The sequence below is a fragment of the Sabethes cyaneus genome, chromosome 3 (genome assembly GCF_943734655.1).
Source record: "Sabethes cyaneus chromosome 3, idSabCyanKW18_F2, whole genome shotgun sequence".
Lineage (NCBI taxonomy): Eukaryota > Metazoa > Arthropoda > Insecta > Diptera > Culicidae > Sabethes > Sabethes cyaneus.
In genome coordinates this window covers 96,475,411-96,490,456 of record NC_071355.1, presented here as the reverse complement: position 1 = coordinate 96,490,456, position 15,046 = coordinate 96,475,411, and the positions used below count along the sequence as shown (strand labels likewise).

Below are 15,046 nucleotides of genomic sequence, written 5' to 3'. Positions count from 1 at the left end.
CACAGTAAACCGGATGGTTGGGTTTGCGGCGAATTAAGTGCACCAAGAGTGTTCTTTTCGAGGTTTCACCACAAGAAGCAGAAGGCAACGTGAATGTGAAATTTCATCGCCTCAACCGGCGGCGCGGCTACTCAGTGGTGCGAGAAAATACTGGTAACTCATTTTCCGACGCTCATTCTCACTCGCTCTCGCTCTCTCTTTCTCATTACTTTTGAGTGGCAGACCAGGATTCCACCGGATCCGGTGTAGCAGATTCGCAAGTTCAGCTGCGATGGCCTCATGATTCAGTTATATCACAGCACTTGTTCGGACAACATTGTTGTATCGGAGCAGTTGCCTTTTCACGAACTAGGATGCTGCTTAACGGTTCAGACGGCCAACTTGCTCCTTCGCCGTGAACGCTTCCGACCGAGAACGTGTTCCGAACCTCCATGTGATATATGTTCTGTGTTCAGTGCTTACATCTGGAGTGAGGCGAATTAAGGCGCTATTGTTGCTATTACTTTCACTCTTCACTTTTGGTTGGCAAGCTTTTTTTCATTATTTGTCAGTACGTTATCTCGGTTAAAGGATGGAGAATTTTATGCCCCATATCAGCTTGTGCTTGTGCATCAGTGCCTCAGTTTAATGCAGTGCTTGCAGTATACTACAGTACAGTTTAAACGATTAAGCTTAAAGTGATTGATGAGCTTTTGATGTGCGAAATCTAAATATACACGTGCGCGCACTTACCGTATCGCGTGAAGATGGATAAGAAATGCAGCATTTTTACGACAACGGCTGTCGTGTGCAACAACAAATTGCGGTAATGCATCATTTACAGCTCCTGAAATATGTCAACGGGTTCCCGGTACCAGTGCGGAGCATGTGCAGCAGAAGTGCATTGCAATAAAAATTTTAATAAAGCCGTTTTTGGGTGGTAGTACCTACCGCCAAGTGGTGAGCCTGGAGAAGGCATCTAGTGATTCATGGTGCGATAAATTACGAAAACGAAAACTAAGAAGAATTATAATTGCAAAACGGGCATTCATTGTGTGTATATTCGTTTTTGTGCTGCCGGAGTCTGTTTTCATAATGATTTATTAACGCGAGTAACAACAACGTGGATGTAACGCGATAATGATATATGGAAAAAATTGAAAGCTTCATTTTGAGACAGCAGCGTGTGTGTGTACAGTCAATGGATTAATTTTTGGTGGATGGAATGGCCATTTCTCTGCACGGTGCCAACGTTTGACCAGCAAAATGGAGCTGCGGATTATTGGTGGCATTTTTGGATTACTGATTATCGTGCCACATATTGCTGGCGACGATTTAGGTAAGCACCAGTGCTGCAGTGGGATGATCCTGGCTTGACCACTTAAATTAATAATAATAAAAAATCTGAATCAAAGTGCAGTGTGGATTTCCATGAATGTCCGTGTTTGTCCGTGTTGCTATGGTATTAATGAGAATTAATTCTGGAGTTTGAAATTTTAAATTAATCTGATACTCGAAAAGTACTTCGTCATGATTTTTTCTGTCGTATAAAATGGACGGCATATTATAACCTGCTTCTATGGATAGGGTACATAAATCATAAAACGTGAAAAAGTTGGTTGTCAGTTTTCCAAAAAATGACAATTAATTGCCTACAATTTGTTACGGTCAAACTAACTATAATTGGAAAATATGGCTCGCCCTGACAGAAAAACTTCACGATTGAGCTCAATGGAGGCATAGGGTAATTTATGTATTTTGGACAAGCGTTACGCGTACGCTATTTTGGACATTTACGACCAAATCAAATGGAAGTGTTCAGGATAGCGTACGCGTAACGCCTTTCCAAAATACAAAAATCACCCTACGATGGATAAGATTCTTGAGTAGTCAAGCCTTTTTGTCTTAACCTTAATGAGGCCAGGCGTGTTATTTATTTGAATGTAGTTTTTTTTACAATCGACGGAGATGGTATACGAATGTAATGCAACAAAGGTGTTGATAGTATCCAAACAGAACGGGACAAGGTGTGAAGGGGCCAGTGCGGAAAATTGGGTACCGTCAAAAAACTACAAGATATACAGCCCTAAGGGTTATACGAATAGGTAACGTAGGACTATATCAGATCATTAGATCAAAGACTAATGTTAACTGAATTTCTGGCATATGTATGTTTATAAGAATCTACCATTGTTTAAGTGAATGTTTAAAAGAGAAGAGCGAAATATTCAGATTCAATTCTTTATTGAATGCAATGCAATGGTGGCTTTGAAAATATGTGGATGGGGGTTCATAAGTACAACGACTGCAGCCATTGAGACATAGAAGATTTCTTTTAAAAATCACTTGTGTGCAACATAAAGGTTGAAATAGTAATGAATGACCAGATGACCAGCCCACAGATTATTGTATTAAATATGATTATGCGTAGGTTGACACGTTTCAATAATCTTACTTTTACTCGCTTGTGGCCTTTAAAAGGGCCATTGCATTGGTTACAAATAACATTAAAGCCAAAGCACGTTCATCGCAAATATGACGTGCCATTCGAATGTTCTTCTCTTTGGACATGAATGGCAACAGGCAGTTAACGACGTCGATTCACTGTCTTTTGCTCCGAGAAGGTTTTACTAGTTTACTTTCACAGCTTACCGCTTGTTACATAGCAGAAAATATGGCACACACGCAAAAATTTCTGTTTTATTTGTATGACAATCCTTATCCTCCTACCACATGCGTGAGGGAGGTCTCAAACCATCATAAAATAAATTCATGCCTCCATAAACCCCCACATGCCAAATTTGGTTCCATTTGCTTGATTAGTTTCGCCATAACTCATGATCTTGGTAATATAGGAAGTTGTTTTCTTCGGAAAGGTTGTTTAAGTGACAGTGGTTATTTAACTAAAATTGGGAAATTAGCTAACAGTTTGCTCGTTATGCCACACAATGTTGATCACTTAAAAAAATCTGTGCAACGGTATATTAGTCGATAAAATTATTTCATTATTTCAATCACTGCTCACAATAAACGTGCAAAAGATATGAAAAATATACTACATCACGAGAAAGCTGAATAACTAAAAATAACGTATACCATTATTTTCACATTACTGATGATGTGTGATATTAATGCCTATTGCGTTTTTGCAAGTTTCGATTGTAGAAAAAAATAGTGATAAAAAATGTAACAATTTTCTATGACTATAACATTTTTCATGAATGAATAGAAAGTAGTTGGGAATATGTTCACGTGACTGAGACCAATTGAATAAGTGGGTTGGTAGGATTTTTCTGGTCACTTAGGAAGTAGCATTGATAAATGGTAAATTAATACGATGGATTTTTTTGCAGGCAGTAAACGTTGCTAGAGAAAAAAATAAGCGTAATTATTTTTCATAGTTTTGTAGTAGTGAGACAGTTCTGTACTATTTCCCATACCATTTTGAAGCTGACAGTCATTTGAGTAAGCTTCTCGAAGACCGCAACTTTCTAGATTGTTAGCAGCTCAAGGTATAGCCTGTATAAGAATATTACATATGCATTAGCGCCACGTAGTGAGTTAGTTCTGCACAATTTTGTGCAAGATACAGCCTGTATAGGATAATATATATATATATACACTAGCGCCACGTAGTGAGGCAATTCCAAAACATTTCAATGCAGCGGAAACCCCTTGATCTGCTGAACAACTTTGTCGAAGACACCAACGTTTTCTACGAAGACTCCAGTAAGGACGTTCGACCGCCATAATAGAATCACTCGAGACTGTCCCTATTGGAAACGATCTTATTCCAAATCGCCTTGTTTGGGGGACTGCTGTAATCTTAACGTATGCAGGAAAAAAAGGGGACTTTTTCGGATGCTGATAGAAAAAAACCTAAGACAGCTAATTAAGTTTGATAAATTTCTTATGGAAGGTAATTATATCAGCTTACTTGCAAACAAAATTCTACAGCTCTATCAGTCGTACTCTAACCATTCAGAAGCGTGCGTGTTCAAAGAACAGTATCCCGCCGCGTCGATAACGAACATCGTGCGGCACTTTGTGGACGGACGGATGTGCCGGTTACGCCCGTTCCGGCATCTACAGTATCTTGGCACTATTGGACAACAATCAGAGCATCGAAAGAAAGCCCGGTTCCGGACGGCCGACGACTCTGAGCGACAAGAAGCTCCAAAGGATGCTGAAGAAGAAGATCGACGGAAAAGTGGCTACATCGGTGCATTCGCTTGGCCGGGAGGTCGGTGCAACCGGCCAAATAGTGAAAAAGTACCTGGCGAACATGGACATACATGTCAGGAATCGGCAGTCCCGTCCACTGGTCTCGGAGCTACAGGCAATGACGCAGCGGCAGCGGCTGAATAAGATAGTCAAGACGATTTTCTCGGCGAATCGCGACGTGGTGGTGGTGATGGACGACGAGACCTATCTCACTCTGGATGGCAACGACTGGCAGGGCACTTCGTATTTTACTTCCCTCACGAAGGAACGCACCAAGTTCTCCAAGAAGGTGCTACTGTGGCTGACAATCTCAGCGAGAAGGGGATGTCAAAGCCGCTCTCCTTTCGCTCCGGACTGGCCGTGAACAGGGAAATCTGTATATAGTACGAAGTGTCTGCCGGAAGTTACGTCATCTAGAAATACCATAAAAGTGAAGACGCGGTGTTCTGCCCGGATTTGGCGTCGGCCCCGTACTCGAAGCGATCGTTGGAGCGAGCCCGCCCAACGTCTTCCAGCTGCGTCCCTGGGACGAGAATTTCTGGGCAAACCTGAAGCGTAAGATCTACTCCAACAATTTTGTCGCGAAAACCGAGCAGGAATTGATAAATAAAAGGAAGAAATAACTCAAAAGCATGCCTACACGCATGTTTTCGAAATTATTAAAAATATCAGCATTTTTATGACACACAATGCAAAACTAGTTATTCTCTAATATTTTAGTTTGTTGCCAATCATACGCGAACTGAGATCTATTTAAATGCTTTTTATCATTAAAGAAGTCCTACCAGCCAAATTTCCTCCGATTCCGACGAAAAATTTTGATGGACGGATTTTAAAATAGTACGACGAATTTAAGAAATAAAGTCAGTTACGTAATTTCAATAATATGCTTTAACAATCGCTTTTCGGTGGTTTCAAAGTTTACGGATCGGAAGGTAAGTGTATTTTAATCAAATCAGCACACGAACTTTTGGAGTATTTATTAAATCCATCCAACTAATGATGAAAATTAGAATGGCTTTACTTACTACGACGAGAATTAAACACAAAGCCTACGTTAATTGTGGTGAATGGCGTCCGATCGGCAATGCACGGTTCTCGTCAACAATGGCAGCTCGTCGTCGTCAGCAACAGCATAGAGCTTGGGAGGCTCATGCTGTTTTAACCCTTTATAAGGCAGTGGCAACTATATTGCCACCAACAAAAGTTTTTTATTTTGCTTCTATAATTATATTGATGTCATTATAGACGCAAAACAAATATTTTTCGTTGGTGGCAATATAATTGCCACGGCCTTATAAAGGGTTAAATCTTCATTCAACTCGACCTTGGGCTACTTATCGTCAATTTTACAGGTGTCTCAAAAGTTGCAAATCTCTTTCGACCTGGTCAGGTCAACTGGGGACCTGGGGTTGTGGAAGAAAACGTTTTCGTCGCACTGTCGTCCGGGACCCTTACGATGTATCCAGCCACTGTAGCCTACCGACTTTCACCAGATGTTTATTTGTTTCGTCAAACTTTGTAGACTACAAACTACATGTACGATGGGAATCTCAGCAAGCAGTGCCTGTAGCTCGTGATCCATACGGCTCCGCTACTCTCCGCTTAGGCAGGTATGTCCTCTGCAACCAGCGTCACAGCTTCAAGTTGATAGAGCACTACTGGTCTAATAAGGGTTTTAACTAACAAGGTAAGATTCGTACATCGATATATGCTTCTTGATCGTAGCATTTTGAGAATGGCAAAGTAAGCCTGATTTCCCACTCGAATGCTCGACGCTGGATCTCCTTTTTAGTGTTACATATTATTCGCGGTCATCAGTGATCCCAACTACGCGAACTCATCCACCACTTCTAGTTCATTGCCGTCAACGATTGCCGTTCGTGAGAGGCCTGGTTGTCTCCTTTGAGCCTCTTCATGAGTTTGGTCTTTGACGCTTCTATGTTTAGCCCAATTCTCCTAGACACTGTTTTCAGTCCGGGGTAGATTGCCTCTGCAGTCAAAAAGTTCCTGGCCATGATAGTATATAAAAGTCATCTGCGAAGGCTAGGAATTGACAACCCTTGTGAAAATCGAGCCTCTCATTTCGACGCCCGCTCGTCGGATCACCCCTTCAAGAGTGATGTTGAACAGCATGTAGGGTAAAAGGTGTCCAGCATCAAATTGCATCACGGAAGAAATTATGTAGAAAATTACCTGATTGACCGATCCTTTTCAAACTTTCAGACAATAAAATATAATTCATTAGTAAGCTTTTGGCATATTTCTTTTATTCAGTTTCAATACCATAACCGTACGCTCACACCCTGTGCTTAATTCCACTCAAAAAGTTTTGTACAACATTTGGTTGCAGCTTCTTCTGTAAGGAAACCCACTTTTTCTTCATGTTTCCTCAGATTTGACCTCCTTGGGATGCTTCCGTAGTGCCTGCTTCATAATAGGTCAGTATTTTTCATTGGGCCTTAGTTCCGGTGCGTTGAGGGGGTTCATGTCCTTGGGTACGAAAGTAACCCCGTTGGCTTCGTACCACTTCAGGACATCCTTTGAATAGTGACGCGAAGCTAGATCCGGCCAGAAGATTGTAGAGCCCTCGTGTTGTTTCAACAGAGGAAGCAGACGTTTCTGTAGACACTCCTTGAGATAGATCTGCCCGTTTACATTCCCGGTAGTCACGAACGGCGCACTCTGTTTACCACATGAGCAGATTGCTTGCCAAATCATGTATTTCTTGGAAAGTATTGAAAGTTTCTGCATCTCTACTTCCTCCAAAACATCAAACTTGTACTGGGCGGTGAAGTACAGTATCCCCGGAAGCTGCCGGAAATCCGCCTTGACGTAAGTCTCATCATCCATGATGAGAGATTTGAAAATTTTCCAGATGCTTGCGCAAAATAAATTCGCGACAATACAAAAATACAATGTAAACAATACACTCTAAACTACTTCCGCTCAAATTTTCAAGAGAAAATACCCAATGGGTAATTTTCTACGGCATTTCTTCCGTGATGCAATTTGATGTGGGACACCCTTTAAGCCGTCACTTTGTCTCAACCCTCGCTCCATCTCGAAGTAACTCGAGAGTGTCCCCGAGATACACACGAAATACTTCACTCGATTCAATGTAGCTCTGATCAGTCGCGTTAGTTTGTCTGGAAAACCGTGCCCGTGATTTAACTGCCACAGCTGGTCTTGATCGACTGTATCGCATGCTGCTTTGAAATCAATAAACATGCGAAGCGAAGGCTCCATGCTCCGAAAATAGTTACAGCATTTCACTGAAAAACAGGGAGGAGGAATCGAGCTCCTCTTGATTTCTAGTAGGTTATGTTTTCCAATTAACGAAGAGCATATTGACATATTAGAATTTTGACGGAAAGGTAAGGATGTAAATTGAAATCTAAAAAGTAAAATCGTTACCAGGGGTGACATTGCGATTCTCGTTTCAAGTGATTTTGGTTCGTTTCGCCCATTCGTTTAACGTGGTCAAAACGAACCAAGATCACTCGAAACGAGAATCGCAATGTCACTCCATGTTTTAATAAGCGCTATAACTCTTTTATTTATTAACTAGCTGATTGCCCGATCTCACTCGGCGCCCCTTTGTTACTCAGTTACTTGGACATTTATTTTTTATGACCAAAATTTCCCTCCAACTATTTCCCTCATGATTTCCCAACTTCAAGGCAAGACTTCAATCATAATCGCAGCAAAGAAAATTATTACATGAAACTGACATTGTGACAATAATGAATTATTTAGGATTTTACATATGCCGAAGAAGGCATGCGTTATCGTTTCGTCTCGTCAGTCGTTAGTAACCGAATAAACAATGTAGCATCGTGTAGCATCAAATAAACATCGTAGCTGAAAAGACAATCGCACAAGCTACACATTTTATTCTACAACCAACATCATGGTACTAACCGAAAGAGCGTAGGTCCAAACCCCACCTGCCATTGCACAACTCACTATATTTTTGGTCTATATCCAAGTCCAAGTCCAAGTCCAAGTCCAAGTCCAAGTCCAAGTCCAAGTCCAAGTCCAAGTCCAAGTCCAAGTCCAAGTCCAAGTCCAAGTCCAAGTCCAAGTCCAAGTCCAAGTCCAAGTCCAAGTCCAAGTCCAAGTCCAAGTCCAAGTCCAAGTCCAAGTCCAAGTCCAAGTCCAAGTCCAAGTCCAAGTCCAAGTCCAAGTCCAAGTCCAAGTCCAAGTCCAAGTCCAAGTCCAAGTCCAAGTCCAAGTCCAAGTCCAAGTCCAAGTCCAAGTCCAAGTCCAAGTCCAAGTCCAAGTCCAAGTCCAAGTCCAAGTCCAAGTCCAAGTCCAAGTCCAAGTCCAAGTCCAAGTCCAAGTCCAAGTCCAAGTCCAAGTCCAAGTCCAAGTCCAAGTCCAAGTCCAAGTCCAAGTCCAAGTCCAAGTCCAAGTTCAAGTCCAAGTTCAAGTCCAAGTCCAAGTCCAAGTCCAAGTCCAAGTCCAAGTCCAAGTCCAAGTCCAAGTCCAAGTCCAAGTCCAAGTCCAAGTCCAAGTCCAAGTCCAAGTCCAAGTCCAAGTCCAAGTCCAAGTCCAAGTCCAAGTCCAAGTCCAAGTCCAAGTCCAAGTCCAAGTTCAAGTCCAAGTCCAAGTTCAAGTTCAAGTCCAAGTCCAAGTCCAAATCCATATCCAAGACCAAGTCCAAGTCCAGGTAAGCTCAATTCCAAGTGCAACTCTAAATCCAATACCAAACAGCCTGCTCCCTAAATGCTTTACAAAAGCTGAAACTAATACATGTGCACCTAAACTACAGTGGGTACTAGCACCTCACTCTCGAACAGGGGTACGAACACTCTCTTATGAAGGACAGGATTTACTGTAGGCCCAAAAAAGGAATTGGTGCTATAAACATAACAATATTGTACTGATTTTTGTACTGCTGTCAGTGTCCTGGTTAAATCCCTAGTGCGGAGTTAGAGATGACTTGAACCAATTGTGCCAGATCGAATCGATGGCTCTTTTGATAGTTAGTTATTTAATCGTATATGACTATACGTGGTCATGATGTAAACTATTTCGAAAAAGAAGGGAGATTCTGATGCGAAGAATGATGGATGAATGGATGAACTGGAAAATATCGACATAGACCCAAAATCCAACCAAACCCACCAATATCACCAATATAGACAACCCGATAGTGCAATGGTAGGTGGGGCTCACGCCCACGCTCCACAATGGGACTATTGTGGAAAAAGGCGGTCAAAAGTCTTTTCCCGCTTTTCCTGACGTTTTCGAGCTTAGGTGTTTTAGGAGAAGTTTCATAAAAAAGTATTCTGCATCTAATGACATTTTCATATAATTAGATGTTAAGGGGATAACAAATTTGAAAAAATTAATTTTTTATTGGAACTAGATAGCATGGTCATGTGTTCGGCAAAGTTGTAGAATTTTGAATTTCATTAAACGTTGCCGAAGATACTAAGTACCGGCATCATATGGTTTATGAGATATAATTGACTTTCTGTCGTACACACAATCATGATTCATCACTGTTAACATACGTTGAACATTTACGTGCACGCTTTTCTCTAAAACGTTTTATGTCTTTGTTACGGCACTCTTGCGGTTCTTCCGAAAGACGAACGACTGGTAGAACAGTTGCATCTAATATTTCTGCACCGTGAATTAAAATTCTATGAACCGATTGTGGCATATAATTTAGAAGATTGTTAATGACATCGGATCCATTGATTTTAACTTTTTTAAGGCCAACAGCAGCGTACAAACTTTTACAAAAGTACCAGAACGAAAATAATTCTGCAACAGATAGCGAAACAGACGTGGATGAGGCCCTGTGAAATTATTATGAACATATACGAATAATAAAACCCTGTTAACTTACTAAAACCAGCATATATGCATGTAATTCATAATTGAAACAACCAAAATGCCCTACCAGACCCGGCCGAGATTTTTGGCACACTTATACTATATTCTATGGTGGTTCAAGCGATGCTAACTTTAGCTGCCAGTAGGTGCCTATTTACTGAAAAAATACTTGTAAAAACGGTAAAATTTATGCTTCAAATCAATTTTAAAAGCAAATAAAGCACCAAATGATATTTACAACTTCTAGAAAGTTACGTATTTTGATAGTATCCAAAAGTTTGTAGAACATGTAGAACCTGTTAGATGAGGTTTTGTGTACAAAAAGTTTAAAAAACTGATTTTAAGGGGGTCACGACAGATAGTCAATTATATCTCGCAAACCATATGATGCAGATACTTAGTATATTCGGCAAAGTTTAATGTAACTAAAAGTTCTACAACTTTGCCGAACAGATGATCATGATATCTAATTCCTATAAAAAATTATTTTTTTTCAAATTTATTATCCCCTTAATATCTAACTATATGAAAATGTCATTAGATGCAGAATACTGTTTTATGAAACTTCTCCTAAAACACCTAATGTCGAAAACGTCAGGAAAAGCGAGAAAAGACTTTTGACCGCCTTTTTCATAATGGTCTCACTGTGCGCTCTTTCGGTTGGTATCCGAATGTTTTACTCTCTAAACTATTGCTGTCTCGTTATATTAGATAGTCTAATACCTAATTTTGTTTTCTTCTCCCAATTCTATTATTTTCCGTATACGCACCACATACTTCTCATGCGACAATATTATTTTTGTATGACTGCTCTTTGTTTCTACCACCGCCACCGATAAGATAGACAGTTATCTAGTCGGATAGTGCGATAGAAACAAGCAGTGCGTAGCCGACAGTCACTGCAGCTGATCTCATGATTGAAACTATCATCGGGTGCATTTTTTCTTTATTTTTATTTAGTCGTCGTCGTCGTCGCGGTCATGACGTAAATTACTTTGAAAAGGGAGGAAGGGTTTGATACGAATAATGATTAGTTGGATGAACAGAAAAATTTCGATACAGGTCAAAAATATATCGGCTTTTCTCAATCTGTAGGCTTTGGTTTGATGTAACGTTTCTCTTTTACTGAAGAAAAACTCAATAAATTTCAAGCTGAAGTTTTAAGTTTGAAGACTACACATAGAAACATTGAATACCAGACACAGAATATCAACAATACAATTATTTTTTTGAAATTCTGATGTTAACCCGCTTAATAATCAGCTTTCCATTTCAACGCTCAGGACATTGTTCTCTGCAGTAATCTGCAAATTTGTAAACACTAATCGGGCCAGGAGCAAAACTATTTGATCGGCTCGAGAGTTAATTCGAGGATAACGATTGCACTATGCTTTTCTGCAGCTCGTTCTATTATGATAACATTTCACGTTTCTACGATTACTACCTTAGAATAAATTAAAACACAAAGCTACCAGAAATGCTTGAAAGTTATCATTGCTTCAGCGATCAAAGCTGCAACACATTAAAGCTCTGCCAACGGTGTTATGGGACGAAGCAAAACCGCCACTGGGATTGGAATTACTTCCGAACCGCAAGAGATTCAAGCATCTGCAAATATTTTTGCAGCTGTAGCTCTAATTACTGATTCGAAAGACTTCCAATAACATTACCAGGGAAAGCTGAGGGGCTAAACTAATTGTGAATGCACGTTATAATGCGCTAACTCTTAGCAGTCAAACCACGTAAAAACTCCCTAGCAATATACACTATGAGACATGCATCATAAATTTTGCTACTGCAAACATGGGCAATTATTTCATACTCGCCAACTGACTCGAAAGGGCAGTAAAGTTGATGGTAAAATAATTTGCTCAACATTAGCAGAATTGATGTTTTCATTCCGCACGGCAGCGACGAAAGGATAATCAGTGACTGGTGGTTTTCGACTGATAACAAAGGCACCACGCAGGTCGGCCATAAACATTGATTTCCAAAATGGACAGAGAAAAAACTGATTGAACAACAGTCGAGCGGATCGCAAACGAGATTGAGTTGATTGGGATTCAGGTAATCCATGCCGTCCAACCCGGCGCAGCTTGTCGTCGTCGATAGTTTGCATCTGTTTGCACAATGAATCCCCCTGTCAACGCCACTGTCTCATCGGACCACATACCAATAAATCATCCCCAAAAGGGGCAATGGATCGTAGTTTGTCGACAGATGCATTACGGTCATTTATTGCGAACAAAATATCGCTGCTGTCAGATTATATGCACACGGAAAACATTAAAAGACATTTTGTTTCCAGGACCGAGGAAAAGGAAATCTGTTTCAACCAAACCGTGTCCACTGCACTGCGGGAATAACGAAGTGTAATCTCAATTAGTGCAATACCGGAGCGCATCTAACAGCTGGCGGGTTTATTTCCGCAAGAGGTAATAACAAATGGTTTTCCCCCTTTCTGTCATGCTAAATATATCTCTTGGAAATAAAATGTGCAAATACTTTTTGTCCTTTAAAAATGTGTCTCCATAGATCATTAGCTGAAATTAACGGGTTGTAAGTCTTCGTTTTAGTACGTCTGTTAAAACACTGGAGCGAAAAGTAAAGTAAAGTGAAGTTATCTTTTATGGTAATGTGTGAGACACGTGTCTCCCTAATATCCTCAACTATATAATTTACATTAAAAGACTTTCCTACAAGTTTGCTCACCTTTACTGAAATTTTCTTCAGCTGTAGCTGTAAAGGGTGTCTCACATCAAATTGCATCATGGAAGACACGCTGTAGAAAATTACGTAATTGACCGATCCTTTTCAAACTTTCAGACAATAAAATATAACCCATTAGTAAGCCTTTGGCATATTTATTTCATTTAACGTCAATATCATAACCGCATGCGTTGGGTACGAAAGTAACCCCGTTGGCTTCATACCACTCCATGACATCCTTTGAATAGTGGTATAAAGCTAGATCCGGCCAGAAGATCGTAGGGCCCTCGTGTTGCTTCAACAGAGGAAGCAGACGTTTCTGTAGACACTCCTTGAAGTAGATCTACCCGTTTACAGTCCCGGTAGTCCCGAACGGCGCCCACGGGTTGACACATGCACAGATCGTTTGCCAAATCATGTATTTCTTGTCAAACTTTGAAAGTTACTTTCTCCGGAACATCAAACTTGTGCTGAGAGGTGAACTACAGTAGCCCCGGAAGCTGCATGAAGTCCGCCTTGACGTTAGTCTTATCACCCTTGATGAGAGAGTCAAGAATTTTCCGGGTGCTTGCGCAAAATAAATTCGCGACATTGCTTTTCTGGTGACGCCATTTTTTCCAATTTTCGAAAAACTGACCGCGATAAAAATAAAGTGTGAACAATACACTCTAAACTATTTCTACCCAAATTTTCAAGAGAAAATATCCAATGGGTAATTTTTTGCGGCGTTTCTTCCGTGATGCAATTTGATGTGGGACACCCTTTAGTTTCGTCAGTCTTTATGATTGTCCAAAACTTTTCAATTGTTCCAGGCTATAGTGAACAGAGTAGTATCACGTTTTGTAGCACGTAATCCGAATGGCCAACCTAGTTGTCCTTCCATACGTTTCGAGTGTGAAGATACCATTACGGGTTCTCAGAAATAGCATGAGACACCTCTTTTTTATTGTGCCTTGCAGAAATTTTACGATTACTACGCAAATTCATATTTTAATAATAATTATCTTGTACTTACCAAACACATTGGAAATATGCTTGTCAAGCAAGGAGTGGTGCAGTGGGCCAATAATTTTTGCGTGGAAGTCTAAAAAGATGGAATCTCCGCAATATATATTTCTTTATTGTTACGCAGAGAGCGGGTATTTTACCACTTCTTTAGTAAGGCAGTCTAATGAAGATTCTATTTCCAATACATCTTACACAATATTCTAGCAAGCAGCCTGCGAGAATCAATACAAGGAGAATTCTCTACCAGTTCAATTATATGAGTTTTGTTGCGCTCTTATTGTGTTTTTACGATTTTAGTGATAATTTCGGTGTTCGCTATAAGTTTGTCATAAAATCAACATTGCTACTGGAGTAATGTGCTAAAAAACACGAATATCAATTTTAATGTTGACGTATTAAGGACTACAGTTTACAGAAAGTTGAATGTCATTCTTGAAACCCAATAATACGAACGTCAAGCAAAATTGTTAGATTTTGGGGGCTAATAACTCAGCTACCTATTTTCAATATTTTTGCATCAATCAATCTAAAAATATTCTACACATTTGTTACAACGAAGAGAACTATTGATTTTGAGTACATTTGCTAAGAAAACGAGTTGTTTTATTAGCACAGACACGAGATTGGTCATTGTGAATGCAACTAGAGTCATTTTCTTTACGATTTCTCAACTTTCCCAGCACAGACGCTATAGCTGTATATGGTCTGATTAGCTTATTATAGTATAGCCTCCAATACTATAGTCGCTTTTCGGAATTTTATGGTAATTTTATGGAAAATATGGAAGGTTGCTAACTACTTTTAACATATCTTTTCTAACCTTCCTGTTGGCTTTGAAGTACCTTGCTGGTCTTACGAACCAGTCGTCGTATATACGAATTTCGCCGGGATGTTGCTGTTAGAATCAATAAGATTGCAGCACTAGTCCCGCAATTGTCCTGTACGCTATCAGATGGTTGTAAAGTCTGTTGAACAAAAACAGAAGGTTCAGTTACAAAAACGCTTTGCCTGTTATTTGTTCTAAAATAAAATAAAATGCTTGATTTGATGGCAGGCAAGAACAACAAATAAGAGTTTTCATTGTTTAGAAAGAATACAAATTATTTTCATACTACAGCTCGGACTCGGTTATCCAGGTGTTTAGAAAATTCCTTTCTTTTTCACTGATGGTGATGATGATGATGATGATGATGATGATGATGATGATGATGATGATGATGATGATGATGATGATGATGATGATGATGATGATGATGATGATGATGATGATGAT

General features: G+C 40.0%; 1 protein-coding gene across 1 annotated transcript in view; it reads left to right on the top strand.

Moving 5' to 3' along the window:
* Positions 1 to 1,245: 1,245 nt before the first annotated feature.
* LOC128743461 (protein eva-1 homolog C-like) overlaps positions 1,246 to 15,046 on the top strand; it is a 70,582-nt gene continuing 56,781 nt past the window's right edge. The window contains exon 1 of the mRNA XM_053840053.1: positions 1,246 to 1,318. Within this exon, the coding sequence (XP_053696028.1) occupies positions 1,246 to 1,318 (73 nt within the window). The remainder of the gene's footprint in view (positions 1,319 to 15,046) is intronic.